The sequence below is a fragment of the Canis aureus genome, chromosome 13 (genome assembly GCF_053574225.1).
Source record: "Canis aureus isolate CA01 chromosome 13, VMU_Caureus_v.1.0, whole genome shotgun sequence".
Lineage (NCBI taxonomy): Eukaryota > Metazoa > Chordata > Mammalia > Carnivora > Canidae > Canis > Canis aureus.
The window spans coordinates 11,575,301-11,602,491 of NC_135623.1; the positions used below are offsets into that span (position 1 = coordinate 11,575,301).

The 27,191-nt window shown below is 43.6% G+C and overlaps 1 protein-coding gene across 7 annotated transcripts in view; it reads left to right on the forward strand.

The window, feature by feature from the left end:
• The first annotated feature begins 2,836 nt into the window (after positions 1-2,836).
• MEAF6 (MYST/Esa1 associated factor 6) overlaps positions 2,837-27,191 on the forward strand; it is a 29,447-nt gene continuing 5,092 nt past the window's right edge. The window contains exons 1-9 of one of the 7 annotated variants that reach the window (XR_013350270.1): positions 2,837-2,995; positions 4,913-5,028; positions 8,349-8,436; positions 8,592-8,637; positions 19,435-19,627; positions 20,260-20,342; positions 23,733-23,790; positions 24,413-24,446; positions 24,955-26,528. Coding sequence is in view for 3 of the 7 variants with exons in the window: in XM_077844714.1 (XP_077700840.1) it covers positions 2,906-2,995; positions 4,913-5,028; positions 8,349-8,436; positions 8,592-8,637; positions 19,435-19,627; positions 23,598-23,627; positions 24,413-24,446; positions 24,955-24,963 (606 nt within the window). In the remaining 4 variants the exon portion in view is untranslated. Of the gene's footprint in view, positions 2,996-4,912; positions 5,029-8,348; positions 8,437-8,591; positions 8,638-19,434; positions 19,628-20,259; positions 20,343-23,597; positions 23,628-23,732; positions 23,791-24,412; positions 24,447-24,954; positions 26,529-27,191 lie in introns of those variants that run through there. The other 6 variants (XR_013350271.1, XR_013350268.1, XR_013350269.1 and 3 more) reach the window with 6 other exon arrangements.

The following is a 27,191-nucleotide window of genomic DNA, read 5'->3' on the forward strand; positions in this document are numbered from 1 at the left end:
AGAATCAAAACCCAGAGCCCACGTACAATGAATAGACCGTTAGAAGATGTTTCCCACAAAAAGCTGGCATGCCAAAAGGGCTATCCTTTTCAGAATAAAAGGGGTGACCAGAAATCAAATCCTCCCAGGGATCTGCAGCCTAGGAGCTCAGGAAAATTCAAGCCTTGAACTTGGTTTAAGATGACCCTGTACTATTGATGCCTCCAGGTATATGATAGAAGTAAATGAAACTACTTTTTGGAGGAAGGGACTTTTTAAATCCGCCCCCCCTCGAGTTAACTTCCACGTTTCTTTTCCTGCGAAGATACAATTATTTTTTAAAAGCATGCCCTGTAGGTGAAAACCAACAGGAATAACAAACTGAATCTCAAAGACTTCAGATACTTGAATTATACTATAAAACGTTCATGTTACTATTCTCAAGAGAGAAACTTGAAAATGCAAGGAACAAGAAATGGCTTTTAAACATGAAAAATACAACAACTGTAAACCCATCAGTGGGTGGCGTTAACAGAAGCTTGAGGGAGAATTAGTGAACTGGAAGATGGAAATTATCCATGCACATAGATTTAACCAATGAAGTGGGCCAACTTCTCAAAAAAGTAAATTACCAAAATTGACCCGATACAAAATAATCTGAATAGTCCTATAATTATTTAAGAAACTGAATTTGTAATTTAAAAAGCTTCCAGGGGTGCCTGGGTGGTACAGTTAAGGGTCAAACTCTTGGTTTCAGCTCAGGGGGAGGTCTCAGGGTTGTGAGATCAAGCCTCATGTCTTGCTCTGTGCTCAGCACGGAGTCCGATTGAGATTCTCTCTCTCTTCCTCTGCCCCTCCTGCTTCTATTTTCTCTCTAAAACAAATTAATTAAAAATTAAAATAAAAAGCTTCCAAAAAAGAAATATCCAGGCCCAGATGGTGATGGTCTCACTGAAGACACCTACCGAACTTTAAGAAAAATTACCACCATTCTATACCATCTCTGCCAGAAATTAGAATATCAGGCAATACTATTACTTTGATATCAAAGCCAAATAGGACAGTACAAAAAAAGAAAAGAACCAAACTCTACAGACTAATATCCCCAAAACTTTAGCCACAAAAATTCTGGATATTAGCAAATTGAATCCAGCCCATATAAAAAGAATTATACAGGGCAGCCCCGGTGGCCCAGCGGTTTAGCGCCGCCTGCAGTGGGGGGTGTAATCCTGGGGACCTGGGGTCAAGTCCTGTGTTGGGCTCCCTGCATGGAGCCTGCTTCTCCCTCTGCCTGTGTCTCTGCCTCTCTCTCTCTCTCTGAATAAATAAATCTTAAAAATATATATATAAAGAATTATACACACTGGCCAAGTGAGGTTCAGCCCAGATATGCAAAACTGGTTCATAATGGAAATAAATCTAGATAATCCACTATCCCAAGACACTAGAGAAAAAATGATTGTGTCAATGGCATAGAAAAAAGCATCTGACAAAGTTCAATACCCATTCATGATAAAAACTCTCAATAAGGGATCCCTGGGTGGCCCGGGATCCCTGGGTGGCGCAGCGGTTTGGCGCCTGCCTTTGGCCCAGGGCGCGATCCTGGAGACCCGGGATCGAATCCCACGTCGGGCTCTCGGTGCATGGAGCCTGCTTCTCCCTCTGCCTGTGTCTCTGCCTCTCTCTCTCTCTCTCTGTGACTATCATAAATAAATAAAAATTAAAAAAAAAAAACTCTCAATAAGCCAGAAGTACAGGGGGAACTTTTTTTTTTTTTTTTAATTTTTTTTATTTATTTATGATAGTCACAGAGAGAGAGAGAGAGGCAGAGACACAGGCAGAGGGAGAAGCAGGCTCCATGCACCGAGAGCCCGACGTGGGATTCGATCCCGGGTCTCCAGGATCGCGCCCTGGGCCAAAGGCAGGCGCCAAACCGCTGCGCCACCCAGGGATCCCCGAGGGGGAACTTTCTCAACTTAATAAAGAGCATCTAGAAAAACAGTATAGCTAACGTACTTAATGGTGAAAGACTGTGACCTCTCTTAATGTAGAACTGGAAGTCCTGGCCAGCACAGTAAGGCAAGAAAAAGAAATAAGCATACAGATTGGAAAGGAAAAAAAAAAAAAATCAACCACCTTTATTTGCAAATGAGATCACGTAAAAAAAAAAATCAAAGAATCAAAAAATAAAAAATCAAGGAATCTGCAATAAAACCCTCCCAGAATTATAAGGGAGTTCAGCAAGATTTCAGGTTACAAGATCAACACAGGAGAGAAGTTATCCAGAATGCAGCAGAGAGACCAAAAACAAAACAAAACAAAACAAAAAAAACCAGTGGGTGAAAAACAATAATAAAGGATTATTACATTTGATTTGAGTTCCAGAAGGAGAGGAAAGTGAGGCCCAGGAATACCTAAAGATGAGAATGTCTCCGAAGCAGGGGAAGATCACCGACCCACAGGCTGTAGAAGCCCAGACTTCCAAGCAAGGCGGGGGTGGGGGGTGGGGGGGGATGAAAAATGAAAAAAAAAAAAAAAAAATCCGGGTCGTGATGGGGACATTGCAGGACCCTGGAAGGTGCCAAGGCGCCGGTAAGCCCTCTTACTACCTGCACTTCGCGGGCCCGGCCTGGACGTGACCCGGCCCCGGCGGGTCGTGACCTCGGCCCTGCGCGCGCTGCCCTCCGAGGGGCCGCGGCGAGGTCTACACCGGGGCGACACCCGGCCGCACCCTCGGGACCCGGCTCCGCGGGGCGGGAGGAGGGCGGAGACCTGGGCGGGGCCCCGGCGGGAGGGGGCGGGGCCGGCGCGCGCCCCGGAGACCCGGAGACCCCGCGCGCAGGCGCAGTGCGGCGCGGGCGCCCCCTGGCGGCGAGGGCGCGCAGGGCCCGCCCCCAGCCCGCCGCCGCCGCCGCCTCAGCCCAACATGGCGATGCACAACAAGGCGGCGCCGCCGCAGATCCCGGACACCCGGCGGGAGCTGGCGGAGCTGGTGAAGCGGAAGCAGGAGCTGGCGGTGAGGCGCCGGCGGCGGGGCGGCCCTCCGGGGCCCGGCGCCCGCCCCCGGCCCCAGGCCCCGGCCCGATCGCGCCGCGGCCGTTACTCCCCCGGCGCCGCGGCCGGGAGCGCGGAGCCCGGAGCCCGGAGCCCGGAGGCCTGGGGGCGGCTGCGCCTTCCGCGGCCCGAGCGGCCCGAGCGGCCCGGCTGGCGGCGGGGGCGGGGGCAGGGCGGGGGCGGCTGTGCGCTGGGCCTCCCGCGGACCCGGGGCTCGGGGGCGGTGCGCTGGGAGGGGGGCTCGGGGGGGCCTGCGATGCTGGGGGGCAGGTGAGGCCGAGGTCCGGGGCTCGGGGGGGCCTGCGATGCTGGGGGGCAGGTGAGGCCGAGGTCCGGGGCTCGGGGGGGCCTGCGATGCTGGGGGGCAGGTGAGGCCGAGGTCCGGGGCTCGGGGGGGCCTGCGATGTTGGGGGGCAGGTGAGGCCGAGGTCCCGGGGCTCGGGGGGGCCTGCGATGCTGGGGGGCAGGTGAGGCCGAGGTCCCGGGGCTCGGGGGGGCCTGCGATGCTGGGGGGCAGGTGAGGCCGAGGTCCGGGGCTCGGGGGGGCCTGCGATGCTGGGGGGCAGGTGAGGCCGAGGTCCCGGGGCTCGGGGGGGCCTGCGATGCTGGGGGGCAGGTGAGGCCGAGGTCCGGGGCTCGGGGGGGCCTGCGATGCTGGGGGAGCAGGTGAGGCCGAGGTCCCGGGGCTCGGGGGGGCCTGCGATGCTGGGGGGCAGGTGAGGCCGAGGTCCGGGGCTCGGGGGGGCCTGCGATGCTGGGGGGCAGGTGAGGCCGAGGTCCCGGGGCTCGGGGGGGCCTGCGATGCTGGGGGGCAGGTGAGGCCGAGGTCTCGGGGCTGGGGGGGGTGTGCCTCCGATGCTGGGGGGGGGCAGGTAAGGCCTAGGTCTCAGGGCTCGGGGGGGGGGGGTGTGCCTCCGATGCTCCGTGGGTGGGGGCAGGTAAGGCCCTAGGTCCCGGGGCTCGGGGGGGGGGGGTGCCTCCGATGCTCAGCGCGGGGGGGCGGCAGGTGAGGCCCGCGGACCGCCCGGCAACTCAGGCTGTGCCCCGGCTCCCCCAGGCTCCGGGCCCCCTCCCCGCGACGCGCGCACCGCCGAGGCGGGCTCACCTGCAGGGCTGCCCTTGCAGGTTTCCATGACAACTGACAGCCGGGGCTGCGGCTGGGGGGCTGCTCACCCCTTTCGCGCCAGCAGCGGCAGCGCCTTTGTGCGTGGGCGTGGAGGCTGCTCAAGTCCTGCTGACAGCTGGCCTGCCAGGAGCCCTCCGAAGCATATGCAAAATCTTGCACATTTTTTGGGGGGCGGGGAGGGACTCTTTTAAGATTTTTTTATTTTTTTATTTTTTAAACTTATTTATGAGAGAGGGAGAAGCAGGCTCCATGCAGGGAGCCCATCGCTGGACTCTATCCCGGGACCCCAGGATCGCACCCTCGGCCAATGGCAGGCGCCAAACTGCTGAGCCACCCAGGGATGGGGGGGAAACTCTTGACAGCGGCCCTGCCACGAGCCCTCTGAAGCATATGCAAAATCTTGCACATTTTTTGGGGGGTGGGGGGACTCTTGACAGCTGCCCTGCCATGAACCCTCTGAAGCATATGCAAAATTTTGCACATTTTGGGGGGGGGGGGCAAGACACAGGCTCTCTTCATTCCCTTCTATTCCCAAAGGGCTCCAGCAAGACAGGTCTAAGGTTTGCACAGTGTTAACCTAAAAGTGCCTTCCTCTCCCCACAGCTGGTCTCCCTTCCCCTCCCTGGATGGTCTCTACTATAGGGGACCTCGAAGGTCTCGGGCTAATACTAAGGGTCTGGTCTGGTCGGAATTAACGTTTGCATTTAAAAGGTATTATCCATCCATGTCCTTGTTTTTTCCCCCGTCTCCCAGGAAACACTGGCGAACTTGGAGAGACAGATCTATGCTTTTGAAGGAAGCTACCTGGAAGACACTCAGATGTACGGCAATATCATCCGCGGCTGGGATCGGTACCTGACCAACCAAAAGTGAGTGTCACAGGCCTGTTGGTATTGTGCCCCCAGTCGTTATTTATTTTTCCGATTATCTACGTTCTTGGTAGCAGCTTTGGAGGGAGGCGGCAGTAAAGCGGTGGTGTGAAAAGCCATCTGGGGTCCAACGTGGACTCTGGCTCAGCCTCTGCCTCACTGAGTAATTGTGGACAAATCCTACATCTGGGAAACAGGGGAAGTTGGGCCGGTGGTACAGGGTGGTGTGAGGCATAAACCAAACACAGCGAATGACAGTACCTGACGTATCACTTTTTTAGTGTTTCCCTTTTTTTTTTTAATCAGTCATGAGTTTCACCTTTACAGTATTTGCCACCCCTGTGTGCTGACCATATTACAATTTAGTGATAACTATTTAGAACTGTCTAAACGTTTTAAACATCTTCAGGTTTGACATTGAAATAGTACTGTGCACACTTGATGCCCGTGACCTGCTTTCATCAGTTGTTAACATGTTGCCACATTTGCTTTCTCTCTAATGTATATAAACATACACATATTTATACTTTTTTTTTTAAGATTTTATTTATTTATTCATGAGAGACACAGGCAGAGGGAGAAGCAGGCTCCTTGCAGGGAGCCTGACATGGGACTCGATCCCGAGACCCTGGGGTCATGCCGTGGGCGGAAGGCAGGTGCTCAACCACTGAGCCACCCAGGGATCCCCACATACCCATATCTATACTTAAAATTTTTAGAGGCACCTGTGTGGCTCAGTCAGTTAAGCATCTGGCTCTTGATTTCAGCTCAGGTCATGATCTCAGGGTCATGGGATCAAGCACCATGTCAGGCTCCATGCTGAGCATAGAACCTGCTTAAGATTCTCTTTCTTTCTCTCTCTCCACCCCTCCCCCTCCTCTCTCTCTGTCTTAAAAAAGAAAAAAAGTCAAAAATTTTTGATGTCATTACAGATACATGGGAAGTTGCAGCAATATTACAGAGGTCCCGTGTACCCTTCACCTAGTCTTTCCCGATGGTTGGGCTTTATGTAACTGTAGTAGAATATCAAATCCAGGAAACTGACATTGGTACAATGTGTATGTGTGTGTGTGTAATTGTCACTGCCATGTAGACTCCTGCGTGCACCACCTGCGTGCACCACTGCAATCAAGATACAGAAGTATTTCATCACCACAAAGATCTCCCACCTGCTACCCCTTTATAGTTATATCATCCCTTTCCTCCATACTTTTTTTTGTTAACCATTTAAGCAGATAGCACGACACTTTGCTATCTAATTATGTCAGCATTTACCTCCTAAGAATATTTTCTTTTCTTTTTTTTTTTTTAAGATTTTATTTATTTATTCATGAGAGATACATAGAGAGAGGCAGACACAGGCAGAGGGAGAAGCAGGCTCCATGCAGGGAGCCTGACATGGGACCCGATCCCGGGCCTCCAGGATCACGCCCTGGACCCAAGGCAGGCGCCAAACTGCTGAGCCACCCAGGCTGCCCTTTTTTTTTTTTTCTTTTTTTGAAGAAGAATATTTTCTTACCTAACCACAATTACTGCATATAGAAAATTGCATTACATTAATAGTATCATCTACTATAGTCTTTATTCAAATTCCCCTAATTGTCCCCGACATGCTTTGCTACCTTGTTTTGATCCCTTCAGTGTTCATGTATCAATATTTGGCTATTATGTCTCTCTTGTCTCTTCATTTAAGAGAGTTAAGAGAGTCCCCCACCCTTTTTGGCAGTAAAGTTGTTCGTGACACTGTCTTGCAGAATGTTCCAATTCCAGATTTTTCCTTTTGTGATGAGAGATCCTTTAAGGATTTTTGGCGAAAATATTGCATAAGTGATTTGTATGCCTGGTGTGTTGTTTACCTCAATTTTATTGGGAGGCACATAGTGTCAGATTGTCCCATTATTGGTACAAAGATGGAGCATATGATTTCTCCGTTGTAAAAATTTATTTGTTCTCTGTAATTTATAGGTAGTTTGGGGGCTGTACTTTTAGGCAGTGTGAATATACCGCTTTTCCAAATTTTTATTCAGTGGTTTTAGTATCCATTGTTGATTTTTACCCGACTCATTTGATGTACTGTGGATTCTGATTTTACTCGTCCTGGTACATGGATCACTGGTATTCAGAAAGAAGAATCTTCCCTTCATATCTTCTCGCCCTTTCATTCTGTATCTCTGGCCTTCTCTCTTTAGTATCACTAGAGACCAATGGATATTTTTTTTTAAGATTTTTATTTATTTGACAGAGAGAGAGGGAGAGGGAGTGCGCACAACAGGGGCAGTGGCAGGCAGAGGGAGAGGGAGAAGCAGGCTTCCCACTGAGCAGAGAGCCCCCCAGGCCCCTGGGATCACAACCTGAGCTGAAAGCAGACATGTAACCGACTGAGCCACCCAGGTGCCCCAGGACCAGTGATTAAAAAAAAAAAAAAATCAGTGTGTGGGAATCTAGTACCGTTACTTTTTTATTTTTTATTTACTATTTTATTTTTTGCTATAAACTTACTGAAATACATGCAGAGAAGCACATACGTCATAAACATACAGTTTGATGACTTTTCACGAAGCAAACACACCCATCATTATCCTTTCCAGTGCTTGATTTGTCCCAAATATGGCCAGAGGAAGCCTCCTTTGTCCTGCTGATGTGACCCTGTTAGACCCTGTTAGTCTTCAGGCATTTTGCTGCTTTCTGTCCTAGCAGGGTCTCTTAGCCTCACCTTGCCCTTTTCTTATCCCAGAACTGAGACCAGCCATTTCCTTAAGGAACCCTGGCTTGTTCTTTAAATTTTTTTTTAAGTTTTTTCTTCCCTATTCACGAGAGACACAGAGAGGCAGAGACAGGCAGAGGGAGAAGCAGGCTCCCTGCAGGGAGCCCGATGGGAACTCGATCCCAGGACCCTGGGATCACACCCTGAGCCAAAGGCAGATGCTCAACCCCTGAGCCACCCAGGCGTCCCTCATTACATTTTTTACATTAAGCTTATCTGACAAAACCATTTCATATCACTAGTCTATGCTAGCCATTTTTAATAATAAGTATAAAATACATATGAAAATGTTAACGACAGTGACCCAACTGAAGTAATGTCCCACAGTGGAGCACCCCCCTATGCACTGGAAACCGTTGCTGTCTGGGTGGGCATTTAGCGTTAGGGTCCTGTCGGTCACTCCAGAAGGTGTAGAGGCATTTCTGTCTGAAAGCTCGTAACTTAAAAAAAAAAAAAAAGACAGTGAGAGAGAGAGTTTCTTACTGTGCCCTGGGCCATCCTCAGCTTGAGCCATAGATACAGCTTGGTGCTTATGAGTTTCTTGTGTGTGTTTTAGAAACTCCAATAGCAAAAACGACCGAAGGAACCGGAAGTTTAAGGAAGCTGAGCGACTCTTCAGTAAATCCTCAGTTACTTCGGCAGCTGTAAGTGAAGTGGGGGGAATCTTTCTGTGGCCCATTGGGGAGGAACCCCTCAGTTAAATTTCTGCTAGTTCCCTTTCTCCCTGCTGTCCGGGGGCTCTCCGGAGGTCTGTGATAATTTTTCTAGTAACAGGTTTCTTCTTTTTTTTTTCTTTTAGGCAGTAAGTGCATTGGCAGGAGTTCAGGATCAGCTCATTGAAAAGAGTAAGTTTTTTTTTTTTTTTAACTTCTTTATTATTTCATTTTTAGGTTTGTCTTTACCTCCTATCCGACTATGTCTCTGAAGACTACATCTCTTATACTCTTGCCTCTTTTTTCTAGAAGTTAGGGAAACCTTTAAGTCTCCTTAATCCTGTCTTTTTGTTGTTGTGGAGGAAGAAACCGTGTCCCTCTAGCCTCTTCTATCATGCAGAGGTTGACTGTAGCTATTCAAAGACACAGAGATATGTCTTTGCTGCTGATAAGTGTTAGGGAGTTTTTTTTTTTTTTTTTTTTTTTTTTAATTTCAGACATATCTGATAACTCTCCATGTCCCCACTTTAATAATTCTTAGGAAAATCTGATCCTGTGAACAGAATGTACCTATGTGTTCTTAAATATAAAACATAGGGTAGATAGTATTTACTTTGTAAAGAAATTGTATCATTCTATGTAAGCCATCCAGTCTAATTCTGTTCTAAGGTCTGGTGATGGAATACAGATCTGTGCATTTATCTTTCTGAGACTCTGGGTAGCTGTATTGGACACTCTTCCTGTACAGTGGGTCACTTTGAAACATAACCTGCTTTTTGTATCATGGCTGTGTACTTCTTTCAGATGGTGTATCTTATGGGGTTCAGTTCTTGTGTTTGCATTGATCCAGTGATGGGAGGAAATAGGATATTGGTAGTTTGGGAATTAGAACTTCTCAGTGACTTTGATTATTATCTCTGTGTTCAGATTTCTAAGTAGAAAAATGTCTTCTAGTTCTTTCCACTCAGATATTCAAGCTCAAACATTTTCTCTAAAACCGAATTGTTCTGTTTCCTTCAAAACTTGTCTGCCCAGTTTTTCTGTTAGTATTTCTGGTTTCCCTCATTCAAGACTTTGTAGGCACCTTTGACTCCTTTCTGCCGGCCTAATCAATTATATAACATTTGATCCCTTTGATTTTTCTTTTGCTACGGTTTAAATAAGTTACATCTTATTTCTCTTCAATCGCTTGCCACTTCTAGGATGTAGAGCTAGTATTATCTGCTTTCTGAGGTCACAAGACTGGACCTCACTCCTGTGAGTTGAGGTGGAATGATGTCTGACTCCTCAGTTTCATGATAGCCTATAATCCTCCTGTTGGCTCAGTGGATAGTTCTGCATCTGTCCACAGAATGGCTGCACCTAGGTACTCGTGAAGAAATGACCCTTAAAGCCACTACTTGCAGAAGCTCAGCTGAGAGACAAGTACTTAGGAATTAAAGATTTTCTGAAGCATGTGCAGGCCATCTATTCCCCTGAGATCTTCCCCTTGAATTGGGTCACATCCTGGGAATAGGTCACACTGGTGTTTCTTGGTCTTCCCTATAAAGTTTCTTTTGATTTATATTTTGGTCCTGCTAAATGTGCCACTCTTTTATAAGAGAATGTTGTGCATGTTTACTATCATTACTCATTACTATATCTTTTTCTTAAGATTTTATTTATTTATATATTCATGAGAGAGGCAGAGACACAGGCAGAGGGAGAAGCAGGCTCCCTGCAGGGAGCCCGATGTGGAACTGGATCCCAGGACCACGGGATCACAACCTGAGCCAAAGGCAGATACTCAACCACTGAGCCACCTAGGCGTCCCTCATTACTGTGTCTTTTAGGAATAGTTGTTTTCCCTGAGGGGTGCCCAGGTGGCTCAGTTGGTTAAGTCTCCAGCTCTTGGTTTCCCCTCAGGTCATGATCTCAGGGTTGTGAGGTCGAGTCTCCCATCAGGCTCCACACTCAGCTGGGAATCTGATTCCTTTTTTTTTTTTTTTTTTTTTTTTAGTCTTTTTTTGGGAATCTGATTCTTTCCCTGTCCTCTCCTTCTGCCCCCTCCTCCTGTACCTGCTTGCACGTGCACACTATGACTCTTTATCAAGTAAATAAATAAATCTTAAAAAAAAATAGTTGTTTTCCTTGAACAAGTTGATTTTTACTGAATATCTGTTAATGGACTGTTTCTTTGTATAGGTGCTCAAATGGTCAGTGTTTCTCATCTAGAAAGCAAATCTGAATTTATAGCCTATGTTTTGGGAATGAGTCTTAGTACTGCATCCAGCTTATTAAGTCTTCTATTCCTCTTTGTTTTACTTGTCTCATTTTAAATGTATTATATTGGACTTTATTATATGGATCTTGGTAAACTGCTTTGAATTCTTTTTAGAATAGAGAAGTACATAAATACTGGAGTTCATGAATTCAAATGATCAGAGCCCCTTTAAAGTAATTCTGTTGAGTTCTGTCTCAAGACCTGTCATCATTTCCTCCTGCTGGTTTTTTTTTTTTTTTCAGAGAAGGGGGAGGGGCAGGGGGGAGAGAGAATCTCAAGCCGACTCCCTGGGAGTGCAGAGCCCAACATGGGGCTTGATCTCAGGACCCTGAGATCATGACCTGAACTGAAATCAAGAGTCAGATGCTTAACCCACTGAGCCATCTGGGCACCCCTGTTACTCCTTTTTTTTTCTTTTCTTTTAAAGATTGTATTTATTTATTCATGAGAGACACACAGAGAGAGAGGCACAGACACAGGCAGAGGGAGAAGCAGGCTCCATGCAGGGAGTCCAATGTGGGACAGCCACCCAGGCTTCCCTGTTACTCCTATTTTTTAAGTTTATATTCATCTTGATTTTCTGCAGTCAACTACAATGTGTCTAAGTATGAATTTCTTTTAAATTATCTGGCTTGGGTTTCATTGGACTCTTTGGCTTAATATTTTTTCATCAGTTCTGTTACCTCTTCAGATACTGCATTTTCTCTGGGCTCTCTCCTGTCTCTCCTACTCTGCTTACATGCATGTTAAACTTTCTTATTATATCTTTATGTCTGTTATCAGCCCTTGCATGTCTTCTGTCTTTGTCTCTGGGCCACCTGCCAGCTCACCAATTCTTTCAGTTGAGTCTGACTTGCTGTTAAACCTTCCTTGATTTTCAAATTTTTTGTTACTACATTTTTAATTTCCAGAAATTCCACTTATTTATTTCTAAAATCTACTATGTAATTTTTCAGTAGCTTTCTCTGCAATTTTTAAACTTCCTTTTGCTTTTTTTTTTTAAATTTTTTTAAATTTATGATAGTCACACACAGAGAGAGAGGCAGAGACATAGGCAGAGGGAGAAGCAGAGGGAGAAGCAGGCTCCATGCACCGGGAGCCCGATGTGGGATTCGATCCCCCGTCTCCAGGATCGTGCCCCGGGCCAAAGGCAGGCGCCAAACCACTGCGCCACCCAGGGATCCCTCCTTTTGCTTCTTTAAGCAGAGTAAACCCAGTTGTTGTATATTCTGTTTTAAATTTCAATCTCTGAAGTCTGTTGTCTGTTGCTTCTGCCGGTTATTACTCATAAAGTTTCATTTTAATTTTCCTGTGTGCCTTGTTATTTTTGACTGTGTACTGCTCATCGTAACTTCAAATATTTTTGGAATAATTTGAGAGTGAGGGTAAAGGTGCCATCTTCCAAAGACTTCATGTTTTCTTCTGCTGGGTGCTTATATCTCTTTAAACCAAGGTGAGGGTCCTTGAAAGACCCAGGTGTTTCAAACCAAGGTTTAATTCCATGAGAGAAATGGTCTACTTCACCTGTTGCTGTTTTTCCTTTGTACAGAATCTCTCCAGTGTTTCAGAATTTCTGCATAACAAATTTGTGGAATGACTCTTGTGTTCTTCATTTTTGATGGTGATGAACTGCACATTCTTTTCTCTTAGAATTTTGAGTTGCACATTTTTAGATCTGAAGGATCTTGGAGTTTGGCATTTTTGGCATTTTATTTTCAAACCATTCTGGAAAATTTTCTTTAAAAATGCATAACTTTCTGCTTCCTTTGGCTTATTTACCCAAACTAGAATGATAGAGAGGATTAGCAGGGTCCCCAAAGGGGATTTTTATGCAAATCAGTGAAGCATTGTATGTTTTTGTAAAAAGAATAAAAGAAAAACAAACAGGCAGATTTTATCCAGTTTTCTTTAAAGGATCAGCATAGTTTCTGCTGTTTGTTTTATCAGACTCCTCTGAAGCTTTCATTAAACTAGATCTTTCCTCAGCATTTACATCATTCCAGTGGATAAGGAAATGGCTGTGTGAAGCACTGTTGGATATCTTTCTTTCCTCCTTTAAAGTTTTTGTGCTGATCAAAGTGCCTTGGCACTATTCAATAGGTATTTTGGTTTTTTTTTCTTTAAATAAGGAGAGTGCCTTGTTTGTAGGTGTATTACACTTCCTCAAAATCTGACATTCTTTACTCTAAAAACAGGGTGCTTACTTATATGTCAACGAGGAATGAACTTAGGTGTATTTTCCTCGTAACAGTGTCATAGGGGACTGACTTGCTGCTGCATTTAGGGGTGTCGTAACGCACCCCTTTTGCTCTCATCCTTCTGCTTCCATGAGCCAAGACAATTATTTTTACTTTGTGGTCGCACTTTATATTTTAACAGTGTTTAATCTCCCTGGCTGCAGTCCCTGTTATAAACCACTTCTAGCCCCATAATCCTAAAACATGGGTTTAGACAGAGAATTCAGGAAACATTCATTGTTGAATGTCACGTCTCTGTTTAGAAATACTTGACGACTTTGCCTTATGTCCTGTTAGCAACTATTTTACAGCAAACTGTCTCCTGTTTAGAATTTGACTTGGCATGTTTGTATATCTCAAGGATATCGAGACTTGAACACTGTGTTCTAGACACATTACACAGACACTTGTATTTATCTCATCTATTCCTTAGAGCAACTTCTTGAGGATAGGTACAGATTATTAGGTTCCTTGAAAGTAAGAGAACGTTGCTGTACCTCCAGTGTCGAGCCCACTGTTTTGTCCATAAGAGATATTCAGGGTAGGGAAAGATTTCCTATTTTACAGATGGGGAAACGGGGTCTGAAAATTGAAGCAACAAGTCCGGTCTTTTAATCATCATCTCACATTGTCTCCCTAAGTCAGATCCTTTAAGGCTCCTTCAGGCCCCTCTTATTTCTCAAGCCTTTTGCTTAAGAGATGTCGTTTGATTCATTTGTCCCAAATGTACCTTGTGTTTTCTCATCTCTGCGCTTTTGCTTGTGCTATTTCTTGTCCTTATTATGGCTTCTCATTTATCCAGTCCAGTTCAGATTCCACCCCTCAGGGAAGCTTTTCTTGCATAATCCACTCTTTCTTCTCTGGCTCCTGTGAAACTTAATATCCATATCAGTCCTTTGGGACATCTGTTACTGCCTGGGATGTTACTTTCTCAGAGAGGTAACACAGGTGGATTCTCCATTCATAGGGCTTTGATTTGATTTGTGCTGTTTTGTATGTGTTTGCACGTGGGTGCTTATAGAACATGACCGCCTCATCCATTTACTCAGTACTCCCATAGCAGCTGGTCCAAAATGAGGAAACAGTTGATTTGGTTCATTAATGTCATTTAATAGAATTGTAGTGCAGGCAAAATTTGCTGTATCTAACTTGCCTTTCTTACTTGTCTCCCACCTTTTTAGCTAATCCTCAGTTCCTGTCCAGTGCCTACTCAGTCCTGTGCCCCTCTCTCGTCTTTTCTATAATCCAGAGCTTTTGTGACCTCATGCTCCATCAGCCTGTTCCCTCCCTAACCAGTGCCTCCACCATTTGCAGTTTTAGAGATGACATTTTTTACCTGCATAAAGATAGGACTGGCTATGGGAGAAGAAGGCTTTCTGGATTGTCCCTTCTCCACCACTTTAGACTCCTCTTTCTATATTTTGTTTGAGGCTTTTTTTTTTTTAATTAGAAAAGTAATATATTCTGATTGTACTAAGTAAAACTATTTAGAGGTGAATATGAAATAGGTTAATTACCTTGTAACCAACATCAACAGCTTGGCATTATCCTAACATACACACACACAGATACACAGAGGTGGGGATTTTTTTAACTTGGAATTTTAATTATGCACATAAAAGGGATTTTTTTTTTTTAAGGAAAAAAATTGGATCCAACAATACATATTACCTGCTTTTTCACTGATCACATAGGTTCCTGCAGGTTGAGTGCATAGACTAGCATATAGAATAGTGATGTGTTGTGTGGGCTTTGGAGCCAAACTATCTTTGAGTGAATCCTGACTTTACCTTATTGGCTGTGTGATCTTGGGCAAGTTTCTTAAACTCCAGCCTCTGTTCCTTCTGTCAAATAGTCATCACAGTTGTAGAGGTTTCTGTGAGGGTTATGGCTATGATACATTTAAAGTGTAGAGAACAGTGCCTGGCTTCTAGGAAGGACTCTCTGTTAGCTATTGTTATAACCTCATGTTCTTTTCAAAAGCTAAAAATACCCAGCCGTCTGGTTGTGCCTCCTCTTGGTAAGTATTCACACTGTGTCCATTTTCCCCACTGTAAACAATGTTGCAGGAAAGTTCCTTGTATACTTGGTTGTTTGTAATGGGCTTTTTATTTCTATATGACTGTCCCAGAAGTGGCATTAGTGTGTCAAAGAGTGATTTTCATAAATACAGCACAGTTTCTTTGATTTAATGGAAATATATATTTGACCTTTGTCCCTGGTCTGGCACACAGCTCCTAAAACTGTTGGAGTCTTCTGAGTGGTAAGAATGACTAGCATATACTAGCATACAAAAGAAATTTTTGTACGCTAATGGAGATGACTCATGGCTGGTGGCCCCTAGAGAGCTTCAGGATGGGGGCTTAGAACTTTCAGGCTTACCCCAAACCTCAGAGAGGGGAGAGGGGCCAGAGACTGAATTAATCACCGGTAGACAACGACTTAATATGAATCATGACCGTACAATGAAACTTCTTTAAAAACCCCTGAACTATGGATGGGCTCAGTCAGTTAAGCATCTGACTTTGGCTCAGTTGGTTAAGCTCATAGGTTAAGCCTCCAACTTTGACTCGGATCATGATCTCAGGGTCCTGGGATCAAGCCCCGCATCAGCCTCCCTGCTGAGTGGGGAGTCTCCTTCCCCCTCCCACCTCCCCCCAATTGTGCACACTCGCTCTCTCAAATAAATAAATAAAATTAAAAAAAAAAAAACAACAACCCCTTAAACTGTGGAGCTTTTGAGCTTTTGTTGGTGAACGAGGTAAGGTGCTAGGAGGGTGGTGTGCCCAGAGAAGGCACAATAGCTCCCTGCCCCTCCCCATACCTTGCCCTAGGCATTTGGCTATGTTTGAGTTGTGTCCTTTATAATAGATTGTTAACAGTAGGTAAATTGTATTCCTGAGTTCTTAGGGCTATTGTAACAAACCTGGGACTTGAGACTAGTATGTATGTATGTATTTATATTATTTATATTTTATCCATGTACTCATGAGAGACACAGAGAGAGGCAGAGACACACAGGCAGAGGGAGAAGCAGGCTCCCTGCAGGGAGCCTGATGTGGGACTCGATCCCGGGACCCTGGGATCACGCCCTGGGCCGAAGGCAGACACTCAACCACTGAGCCCCCCAGGCGTCCCGAAACTAGTGTTTAAAGTTGGGGTCCCACTTGTGGATTGAGCCCTTAACCTTTGGGTCTACCCTAATTGTGTTAGTAAGTGTCAGAATGGAATCAAATTGTTGGTGTCTGGTGAATCAGGGATTGGTTTTTGGTTTTGGAAAACATCCTAGACTTTCCAAAAAGAGTATCACCATTTATACTAAAAGCCTAGCTTGGGAAGGCCTGTTATAGATATTATCGGGATAATCTACAGGGGGAAAGAAAATGCTTTTTAATTCTTTATTAAAGTGAATTTTTAAAATCTGTGCAAATAAAAAAAAAAAAAACATGTGTATCCATCACACTGTCCCAATCTCAGACCATCGTCAGTGCCTTGTCCACGTCTAATCTACACTCTCTTCTACCCCCTGTGTTACATTGAAAATCCTAGACATCATATTTTCTTGAATGCGCGTTTCAGTATGTATCTCCAAATGATAGGCTTTTAAAAATTGTGGTAAGAACACTAAAAACGGGATCCCTGGGTGGCGCAGCGGTTTAGCGCCTGCCTTTGGCCCAGGGCACGATCCTGGAGACCCGGGATCGAATCCCACGTCGGGCTCCCTGCATGGAGCCTGCTTCTCCCTCTGCCTGTGTCTCTGCCTCTCTCTCTCTCTCAGTCTGTGACTATGATGAATAAATAAAATTTAAAAAAAAAAAAGATTATTTATAAAAAAAGAAAAAAAAAAAGAACACTAAAAACAAGTTCCATGGTTTTGCTTTTTTTTAAAAGTAGGCTCCACCCCCAGCATGAGCTCGAACTCATGACCTGAGATTAGGAGTTTTGTGCTCTACTGACTGAACCAGCCAGGTGCCCTGACTGCCACAGGTTTTTAAGTGCCTGATATGATGCTGTTAACCACTGGTGCAGTGTTGTACAGCACATCTCTAGAGCCTGTTCATGTTGCGTTACTGAAACTTTCTACTCTCCATTTCTCCCTCCCCCCGGCAGCCACCATGCCTCTGTGAGTTTGACTATTATAGATACTTCACCTAAATAGAATCAGACAGTATTTGTTCTTCTGTGACTAGTTTACTTCATTTAGCATGATCTCCTCCCAGTTCATCTGTGTTGTAGCATATGACAATTTCTTTCTTTCTTTTTTTTTTTAAGGCTTAATTATATATTCCACTATATTTATATACTGTGTATTCTTTATCCATTCATGCATTGGTGGACATTTATGTTTTTTCCACACCTTGGGTAATGTGGATAATGCTTCGGTGGACATAGGAATGCAGGTATCTCTTCAAAATTGTGATTTCAGTTCTTTTGGATAATTACCCACAAGTAGGATTGCTGGGTTGTATGGCACTTCTATAAACGATAGGCTCTTACCACAATAATAACAAAGCATGTATTACTATTACATTTCTTTTTAATGCTGAATAGTACTCCACTGTATAGATATACTACATTTTATTTATTTATTTATTTATTTATTTATTTATTTATTTATTTATTTTTACATTTTATTTATGCATTTATCAGTTAGTGCTCGTTTGGCTACCACGTATAGTGCTGCTGTGAATATTCAGGACGAGTTTTGTGTGAACCTGTTTTCATTCTTCTTGGGTTTATACCTAGGAGTAGAATTGCTGGATCATTTGGTAACTGTATCCTTAGCCTTTTTAGCAACTGCCAAACAGTTTCTAAGGTGGCTGCACCCTTTTTTGTTCCCATCAGCAATGTATGAGGTTTCCGTATTTATGTATTCTTTTCTTGTTAGGCTTCCTTTTATGGTCATATCTAAAACTATTTGCCTAATCAATGGGTTCTAAGAGTTTTACGTTTTTGACTCTTCTGTTTAGGCCTGAAATTTTTGAGTTAATTTTTGTGTATAGTGTGATAGGGGTCCAGCTTTGTTCTTTTCTTTGAGGGTGTCCACTTGTCCCAGCATTATTTATCAAAAAGATGATTCATTGGATTGTCTTGTATCCTTGAAAGCCATTTGACCCTTAATGTATGTAAGGATTTGGGCAGCCCCGGTGGCGCAGCGGTTTAGCGCCACCTGCAGCCCAGGGCATGATCCTGGAGACCCGGGATTGAGTCCCACGTCGGGCTCCCCCTCTGCCTGTGTCTCTGCCTCTCTCTGTCTCTCTCTGTGTTGCACATGAATAAATAAAATCTTAAAAAAAAAAATGTATGTAAGGATTTGTATCTGGACTTTGAGTTCTATTGATCTGTATGTCTCTTCTTATGCCAGTACTGCACAGTCTTGGTTACTGTAGTTTTGGGTAGTAAGTTTTGAAGTTGGTGAATTTTTATATGAAATTGGTTTTCCTGGGGATCCCTGAGTGGCTCAGTGGTTTAGTGTCTGCCTTTGGCCCCGGGGCGTGATCCTGGAGTCCTGGGATCGGGTCCCGCATTGGGCTCCCTGCGCGGAGCCTGCTTCTCCCTCTGCTTGTGTCTCTGCCTTTCTCTCTCTCTCTCTCTCTCTCTCTCTCTCTCTCTCTCATGAATAAATAAATAAAATATTAAAAAAAAAAAGAAATTGGTTTTCCTGAACCTTAAAGAAGCAGGATTCATAAGCATACTTTTTCTAGCTTCACAGCTGTAGAGCTCCCTCTTCTGTTGCTTTCAAGATATGTTCAAAAGTAGGGTTCCATAATTTCTGAGATTTGGTTCCATTTCTCTCTTCTGCTTTTTGGGGACCATTTCTTTCTTTTTTTTGGGGGGGGAACCATTTCTTTACCTCTTTTACCCACGTGCTACTGCATTTGACATCCCTTCCCAGCGCTTTATAATACAGTGAAGATACAAACAGAAGAAAACCGCTCCCTGGTCCTGTTGTCCACCTAACCCCTTCTGACAATTTTTAGAAACAGTAATACAAAAAGGAAAACCCATGTATATTTGGACTCCTCCAATAGTTGAGTAAAGTGAAAGTATTTTTCCATCCTTATCTATTATAGTTTCAAGAAATTCCTTTCAGGAAAAAATAGATATTCATTTACCATGGAACCCAGGCTTCTTGTGTAATTATTAATCCTATTAGTGTATTGGCTGTTTAAATGACCCTTGCGCAGCCAGGAAGAGGTCCTCATGCTCCTGTAGCCCCATCCCCCAGCTGTCCTTAGGGAGATTGCCTCTGGTTACACTGTTTCAGATTACCTGTGTTTCCGGAACTCTGGTAACTTTGATGCTTTGACTGTATATATATCTTCTGTCAGCAAGTATTTTCCTTACAGTTAGAATGTATGGTCCTGGAGGATGGGAAGTAGTGTCTTTTTTTATATATTAGTGCTCAATAACCTCTCTCCTGGCTGACGGACAGACTGCCTGAGGAGTGCTGCTGATGCTTCTGGGACTTGTGTTTATTCCCTCCAGGGGAGCCGGGCAGTGGGACGGAAAGTGATACTTCTCCAGACTTCCACAATCAGGAGAATGAGCCCAGCCAGGAGGACCCTGAGGATCTGGACGGATCTGTGCAGGGCGTGAAGCCTCAGAAGGCTGCTTCTTCTACTTCCTCAGGGAGTCATCACAGCAGCCATAAAAAACGAAAGAATAAAAACCGGCACAGGTCAGTGGCCGGAGACCCGCCCCCCCCCACCCCCCACCCCCGCCCCGCTCCCCTGCCCAGAGCTTCCATGACCACTGCTCAGTGAAGGGACTTCTCTAGAGGAAAAATTTGTCAGTATTGGCACCATCTTTCTGTTGCTGATGGGGAGAAATTGCTGTGGTCCAAATGAAGGAGGCACAGTTTTCTCCAGTAGAATTTCTACTTAATTTAATGGTGGGCATTAGAGTAACAGCGAAGGAAGACAGCCTTCTCACCGTATCCAGTGTAGAAGAATTTCATTCCCTAAAAACATTATTTCATATGGTGAATTTGAAGCAGAAAAGGGAAAGTCTGTATAATAGTACTTGGAAAATGGCACTAGGACGTGTTGGGAAGCTGCAAAGTGGGAGAGAGTCTTTTGCTGCATATCCTGATCCCCGCCTATACTTAACTTCCTCGTGGGTGGACCGAGCTGATCTGATATGCCTTTTTTTTTCTTTCTCTTTTTTGATTGCTTATGATTTCTTTGTTTTATGTATCTCTGTAATATGCTGATTGCAGATATCAGAGAGGAATAATGTAAAGTCTGTAAGATATGAGAGTGCCTTTCTAGGTAATATTTGTCCACCATGTGTGTTTTTGTTTTTTTACAGTGCGTAATGAGATAGGAATGACATCAGTGGACAGAGAGGTCAGGTGTCACCCAGAGAGGATTTTAGCATTCACTCTGCCTGGGGTTTGTATGATGATGCCAGGGCCTATTAACTCAGATAATTGGAAATTACACAGCTGCACTCAAAGTGGGTAATGCATAGTTTCTAGAGTGAGCAATCTTGCTCTGATCTCAAACTTCCTTCTGGCAGGCATGAAAACCAGGTATCCCTAGGCTGGCTTTTGTCCTGTTCCTCTTGGGAGCTCGTACTGAGATGAAAGGGCACAAGCAAGAAAGGGGCGGGATTCCGTGTCCCCCAGTGCACTTCTGGGTTAGGTTGCCTTACAGACCTGTGGGATAACCAAGGCATTCATGTTGTTAGCTTCGTGGTTATGGCACGTGGGGATAATATACAATGAACTTGAACTAGTTGAAGCCTCCTATAAGCATCAGCAGATTCTCTAATTCTTTAAAGATTTTTTCTTGTCAATGGCGGTGGTGGTTTTTAGACTGTAGAAATAGTATTTCCTCCAAAGAGTGACTCAAGATCACTGCTTAACGCTTTCCTGCAAACTAAAAGTCACTATGCCAGTCTTGTAACGGCAGTAAGAAATAGCAAAAATTGCACATCTTATTTTGTGTGTAAGGTTATAGGCTGTTTAATCACTGTGGTAGGACTAATGTTAGCTTATCACAAACAATAGCAGGGAACCAAAGTCTTAAAATATTTTTTTCTAAGTGCAGATAATTAAATATCGGGCTCTGTGTCGCTTTTATGAAATTTATTTCAGTGTCATTTTAAAGCAATAATTCTTTTCCTATTTCACAGTGTTTAGAGCAGGGGGACAATTCCTTGAAAGTTTCTGGGACATTTTTTCCATTAGTGATACAATAGAGAGCTACCATTTATTGTAGGTGACGCTTCCCTTTTTTTAATGCCATCATCAGTTGACTGATAAAAGGGAATTAGGCAGGAACTGAACTTCCTCCTGTACGTTTCTAGTAGAGTTCCATAAGAACAGCACTTCTTCCTACCCTTTTTTCTCCTGGCTCCCAGAGCTAACTCCTCCCAGAAAAACAGAAGGATTTCTAAAGATCATGGATGTTCTTTATTGCTTTCACAGATGGTGTTTTCTGTTTGGAAGGCTGGCTCCTTTTGTCATCCTCCTGGTTTACTATCTGGCTGGCCTTCTCCCTTGGCCATAGGCACATACGTGCCCTCAGGGAGCAGAGTGGAGCTGATTTACCTTCTTCCTGTGTAAAAGGCTCTGTGCACCAGAGTGGCGTCTCAGTGGCCAGTTAAGGTTCTACATTCCCACCATCTTCAGTCAGGATCTGTCCAATCCCCTTGCCCCCTCACTCCTATCCTTGTGGTTCTATCAGATTGAGTGAGGGTGGGGCACTTTGTTCATACACATTTGTACATTTGCATCTGGTACAGTACTTGTTTCTGCTCCCAACACGCCACACCCCATATACTCAGATAAAGTCAATAGTGAATTATTTCAACAAATGTTGAAATAGTAGGCTCTGACTACCTACTGCATGCCAGGCACTGTTTAGGGGTGAGTAAAGCAAAGTGGGAATAGATACGGTACTGTAGCAAAAAGGAATAACTTGGATTTGTCCTCCTTAGGAATAGGAACACTTGTCAAATAATTTTTTAGCATTCATAACTGATCACAGTGTCCTAAATTCTTATATTTTACATGATATCTGAATCTTAAGTCCCAGGGCCTTTTTTTTTTTTTTTTTTTTTTTTGTCCCAGGGCCTTTAAAGAAAAAAGTTGAAGTAATAACTTATAGCTACTCTTACAGTAGCTATATACAGGTTTTCCCTAATATACAAAACTCTAGAATTCTTCTAGGTAGTTTGTGATGTTTTCATTAAGTAGGTACAGTCTGATTTGCAAAAGAAACTAAGTTAGGCTGGTGCGCCTGGATGGCTGTCAGTTAAGCAGCTGCCTTTGGCTCAGGTCATGATCTCAAGGTCCTGGGATCGAGCCCCATGTCGGGCCCCCTCGGTGGTGAGGAGTCTGCTTCTCCTCCCTCTGCTCTTCCCCCTGCTTGTGCACTCCCGCTCATGCGCTCTCTTTCTCTCAGATGAATAGATAAAATCTTTTTTAAAAATAAAATGTTTTTAAAAAATTGTTATGCTGAAAGTTAATTTTTAAAATTTAAGTCTTATTTAAGTAATCTCTACTCAACACGGGGCTCAAAGTCAAGACCCCAAGATCGAGAGTCACATAGATGCTCTTCCAGCTGAGCCAGCCAGGCGCCCCTGAGATTTAAATTGATAGTTCCTGGTTTGTACACTGTGTACTCTTCCCCAAGTGACTTAAGTGAGGCAGTTACATAAGAGATTGAAGTTACACTTTGCTTTAGCTTCACTCTTACAAACATGGGCCAGGAGGAAAAGCGAGTATTTTGCATATTGTTTTAGCACCTGCCTACAGTGTGAAAGGTGTTGGAGCCAGCCAAAGAGTGGTATCATGCTCAGGGTTGATGTTTGCTTTGGAGGTCTGCCCAGACCATGGTCTGTCAGCAGCGATGTCCGAAACAGCCTCCTCCCCTGCACTGTTCCCTTCCAGATCCCTGGGTTCAGGTGCTCGTGGATATCAGCTCTCCTTTGTTTTATTTAGTAGGGATGCTGTACATTGGGGTGTTCTTAATACTAGCCCTGACATAAACAGTTACCTGCCTTCACCAGTTCAGGGGCAAAGTGATGTGGCTCTGCAGTTCTCTGGAACAAGACTGTCACCAAAGTTTATTCATTTGACCCTTGGCCAAATGAATAATGAATACTCTAGAAAAAAGAGTACCATGTTCCCTGGGCATTCCTAGAACTTATAACTTTAAGTTGAGTTAAAAGCTGCAAAATGTTTTCTTTGAGAAAAATTTATAATGTTTTGATCTTTTATGTTGGTCAAAGTATATTGTGCTGAATTGTTAGTACTGTCTTCAAAGCACCTTTCATTATATGACTAAACCCTTCTTTCTCTGTTTCTTCTAATGTCCTATTTATATTTTTCACTACAAGTACATATCTTAAAAGTTCTAACTCTGAATCTGGCACCTAATAGACGGCCTGCAGGTCCCTCATTTTCTAATGAAATAACTTTTCCTTTCATAGTCTGTTCTTCTGATACAAAATCCAGTGAGGGAAGGGACTCTCCCAACCACAGAATCTTTGGTGCTTTGATGTTTGAAACTTTATGGCTTAAGATTCTTAAAGCTGATTTTGTTTCTACGAATCTTGCTAGGGTGGCTAATCGACTAATTTATTCAATTAGTATATTAATTTCTATTGCTTTCTTCCTTTCAAATGCTGCCCCTCAGCCCGTCTGGCATGTTTGATTATGACTTTGAGTAAGTTTGATTTGAATTAGTATTTGTGCTGTGTTGTTTAGTGTGTAGAGACCAATATGCCTTTTTGAGACCTTTCTAACCCATAGTTTATCTGTTTAATTGTAGGTATGTATATTAGGTTAGGCTGGGAAGTTTTTTTTAAAAACAGAAAAACGTGATGGAGGTAACATTTTATTTAATAACTTAAGCAAAATTAAGTAAACTTCACTTTTATGCATTTTAATTTCTTTAAAAATAGATAACCTTTACTTTAATTCACATTTAAATTGATTTTCTGGCTTTGCTTCATAAGGAGATTAATAGTTTAAGATCTTGATATTTTGCTTTGGAAAGATTTGAAAATTGAAATTTGTTTAATTTCTTTTGTGTTTCATGTCCAGAAATGCAAACTCCTAGTCTCTTTCATGTTCTTAATCATTATGTGTCTCAGTGATTATCAGTGATACAGTTAAAAAGCTAACACATTAACATAGAGCATGCCCTCTTAATCCAATCTCTTTAACACATAGTTTTGAATAGCTTTAAAATTATATGGCTTTTATAACTGCTGTATATTTCTTTTTGTCATCTAAGTTTGCCTTGTGGCGAGAGTATCTGCTTATGTTTTTAAATACTTGCTTAATAATATCTGGGTAAACAACTAAATATGACATAGTCTAATGAAGAATGTGGGTTTTACTTAACCAAATAGTCTTTGTTATAGCTTGTGCCCTATGCAGTAGCTGATTCCTGGCCCCTCTTTCCGTACATTAAAATGCAAATATCTTTTATCTTTTCTATCACAGGATTGATCTGAAGTTAAACAAAAAACCACGAGCTGTAAGTATCAGCCAGACCATTTCAGAGAGGCTGGTGATTTTGTAGATGATTAGAAAAATGTGTTTGTCTTCAGAGCTGAGTGTTCCTAATCTCAGGTTACGCCTTTCCTCTTAAAGGCTGGGGTGTCCGTTTGGATACACTTCAACTTTCAGGTGTTACTTACTTTTTGGTATATTTTGGATAGAGAAAGGGGTCACACAGTTTTACTGAAGAAAAAGTCCCTTTGCTTAAAGAATGAATTGTTAATACCGGTTGCTTTAATTTTTATTTTTGTTTTGTTTTTGATTGGTGAGCTCAGGGGGCCTAACAAGGGCAGAATTGAGGTTTTGGTCCCTCTGTGCTCTTGGAAGACGGGACATTTTCAGATGTGAAATATTGTCTGTTGCATTTGAAGTAGAATTTTTGGCTACAGAACAATCCCCAGCAGGGTTGTAAATGAGTTTTTTTCTTAGGTTCCAACTAATGTTCTGCCGAGAGTAAGTTGGGACTTGTGTTTTTCTCTCTTTAGGACTATTAGAAGACTCATTAGTGCAGAAGCTTCCAGGCTGTAGAGCCCTGCTTCCCTCCTCCAACCTCACAAAGATAAATATCCCTCACCTGAGTGCGCGGCCATCCACCTCTGCTTTCCCAGACCCAGTGCCTGTGACTCTGAATAGTTTGTTCTGAAACGTGGTGACAAGTCATTTCTGTAAGACCACACTGGATCATTTACTGTGTGTCCTGTTTAGTAACAGAACTGCAAGAAGACCAAGACATGGTTATAATTCCAGCAAGTTGCTAACTCTGCATTTCTCCCTTCTTGGAATGAATGTGTATCCCCTACCCCCCCATCCCCAACCCCCGCCCCCAAAACTGGCTGGCACCAGCTTCATCTGTGATACCCATTGAGAAATGTTCTCTGGTTTTGTTTATGCTGAAGGTAGAACATAGGTCACGTTTCAGAGGGAGGCTGTAAATATCTGGCATTTTCTTATTTTGTTTGTGTTTTATTATTTTTCTATTGTTTTTACCATCTTCTTTTCTTTGGGGACTTTTTGTAATGCCGTTGTACAGCTCATACCTTCCTGCCAACATATCTGATAATCTGCTTCATGCAGTTGCCAACATTCTTAACTGAAAATAATCTGGTTTATCATAGAGAAAATGGGGAACTTGGCTCTGTGTTTTTGCAGGGGGAAGGTAGAGAGGGTTTATTTAATAATTACCTATCTTAAATCTTTCTGCGTTGGAAGCAGTTTCGTGTTCAAGGAACAGGAAAAGCTGAAAAAAAACCCTAAGTTTAAATCAATCCTTTTAAAATAGATATTTTTATTCTTTTATATAAATAAAATTTCACAGGTGTTGACTTCTCATGCTTTACTTTTAAACCTGAGATTGTTTTTTCACTTATTTTATTTATTCGTATCATGCCTTATGGAAATTTCTCCCTTTTTCCATTTTTCTCTCTTTGCTGGTATCTGCCTGACTAAACATTGCTCTAAAAATCACTAAGGCATATGGAAGGGCTCAACTTTGCACCCAAAGCTGGTAATGCCTGGACTTCTTGAGCAGAGTGAGAAATAGGATCCGCGAGAGCCAGCAATGCCCAGCAAGACCCCCCCCCTTCCTCCCAGAGCCAGCCGGGCTGGGGAACTTGCAGATTTGTTGAACTCCTGCCTCTTGAGTGGGGCTCTATCTCGGCCGCTCATGACTCACCTGGGAAGCTTACAGACCTACTGATGCCTAGGTCCCCACCCCCAGAGACTCTGACTGGGGTACAGTCTAGTTCCTGGGATTTCCTGCCACAGAGGCCCTGGGGTTCTGATAAGAAGCCAGGTTGAGAACCACTGCATGAGGAGTGTCTGATTGAAATCCTATGTTGCGAATCAGTCTAGGGGATGAGATTTGGGGCCCCGCCTTTCTTTCGATGCTGTCCAGTCCTAGTCCTCGACTTAGGCCCATATCTTTGTTAGAACAAGTATGTTCCATTGTGATAATATTGGTAGAGCTGAATACGGATGGCGTCTGTTAGCAAAACGCGTCTACCTTGTCAGATGTGCAAAAGCTTTCACTCTTGTTCTCAAATAAACTTTTTTTTTTTGACTCCGTGGCTAATTAGATGTCTTTGGTAGCAGAACTCCAATGTCAAAGTTTTTAAGAAAATAGCTGCTTATATTTAGATTGTTCCTTAAAAGAAAAAAAAAAAAACAGCTATAAAGTTGAAAACTGAGGACTAGAAGATTTCTGTACCCTCCTTTGTCAGTTTTTATCTCTTTTCCCGGGAGAGAGAAGCGGGGCTTCCTGCAGTCTCCGTGACCCAGAGGAAAGCACACAGCAAACCTGAGAATATTTCTCTCATAGTTGGATATTTGCTTGAGATACGGTGGGATTGCTCTTAAAAAACTGTATTATGTGAAGACATGCCTGTGTATATGACTACACACGTGTGCGTATGATCCTGGTTAGAGGCAGGCTGCTTGCTCTATACTCATTTCCTCTGTAAAGTTTTCAATCATTGATGAGGGGACCTCCCGGTTTCCTTGTAAGCTGGCCACAGACTGAAGATACTTAAGAGAGACTGCTTATGTTCTCTAAATTGGGAAGGTTTAAGGAAAAAAAACAAAAACAAAACAGATGCTTACCGTGCTTGTGATATTTGTGACTGGTTATTGGTAACTATGTTATTCTGACAAACTGAGACCTGACCCGTGACCCTGCCAGAAGGGTTGCCAGGACCCCTTCCTTCTAGGCAGGCCTTCACCAGAT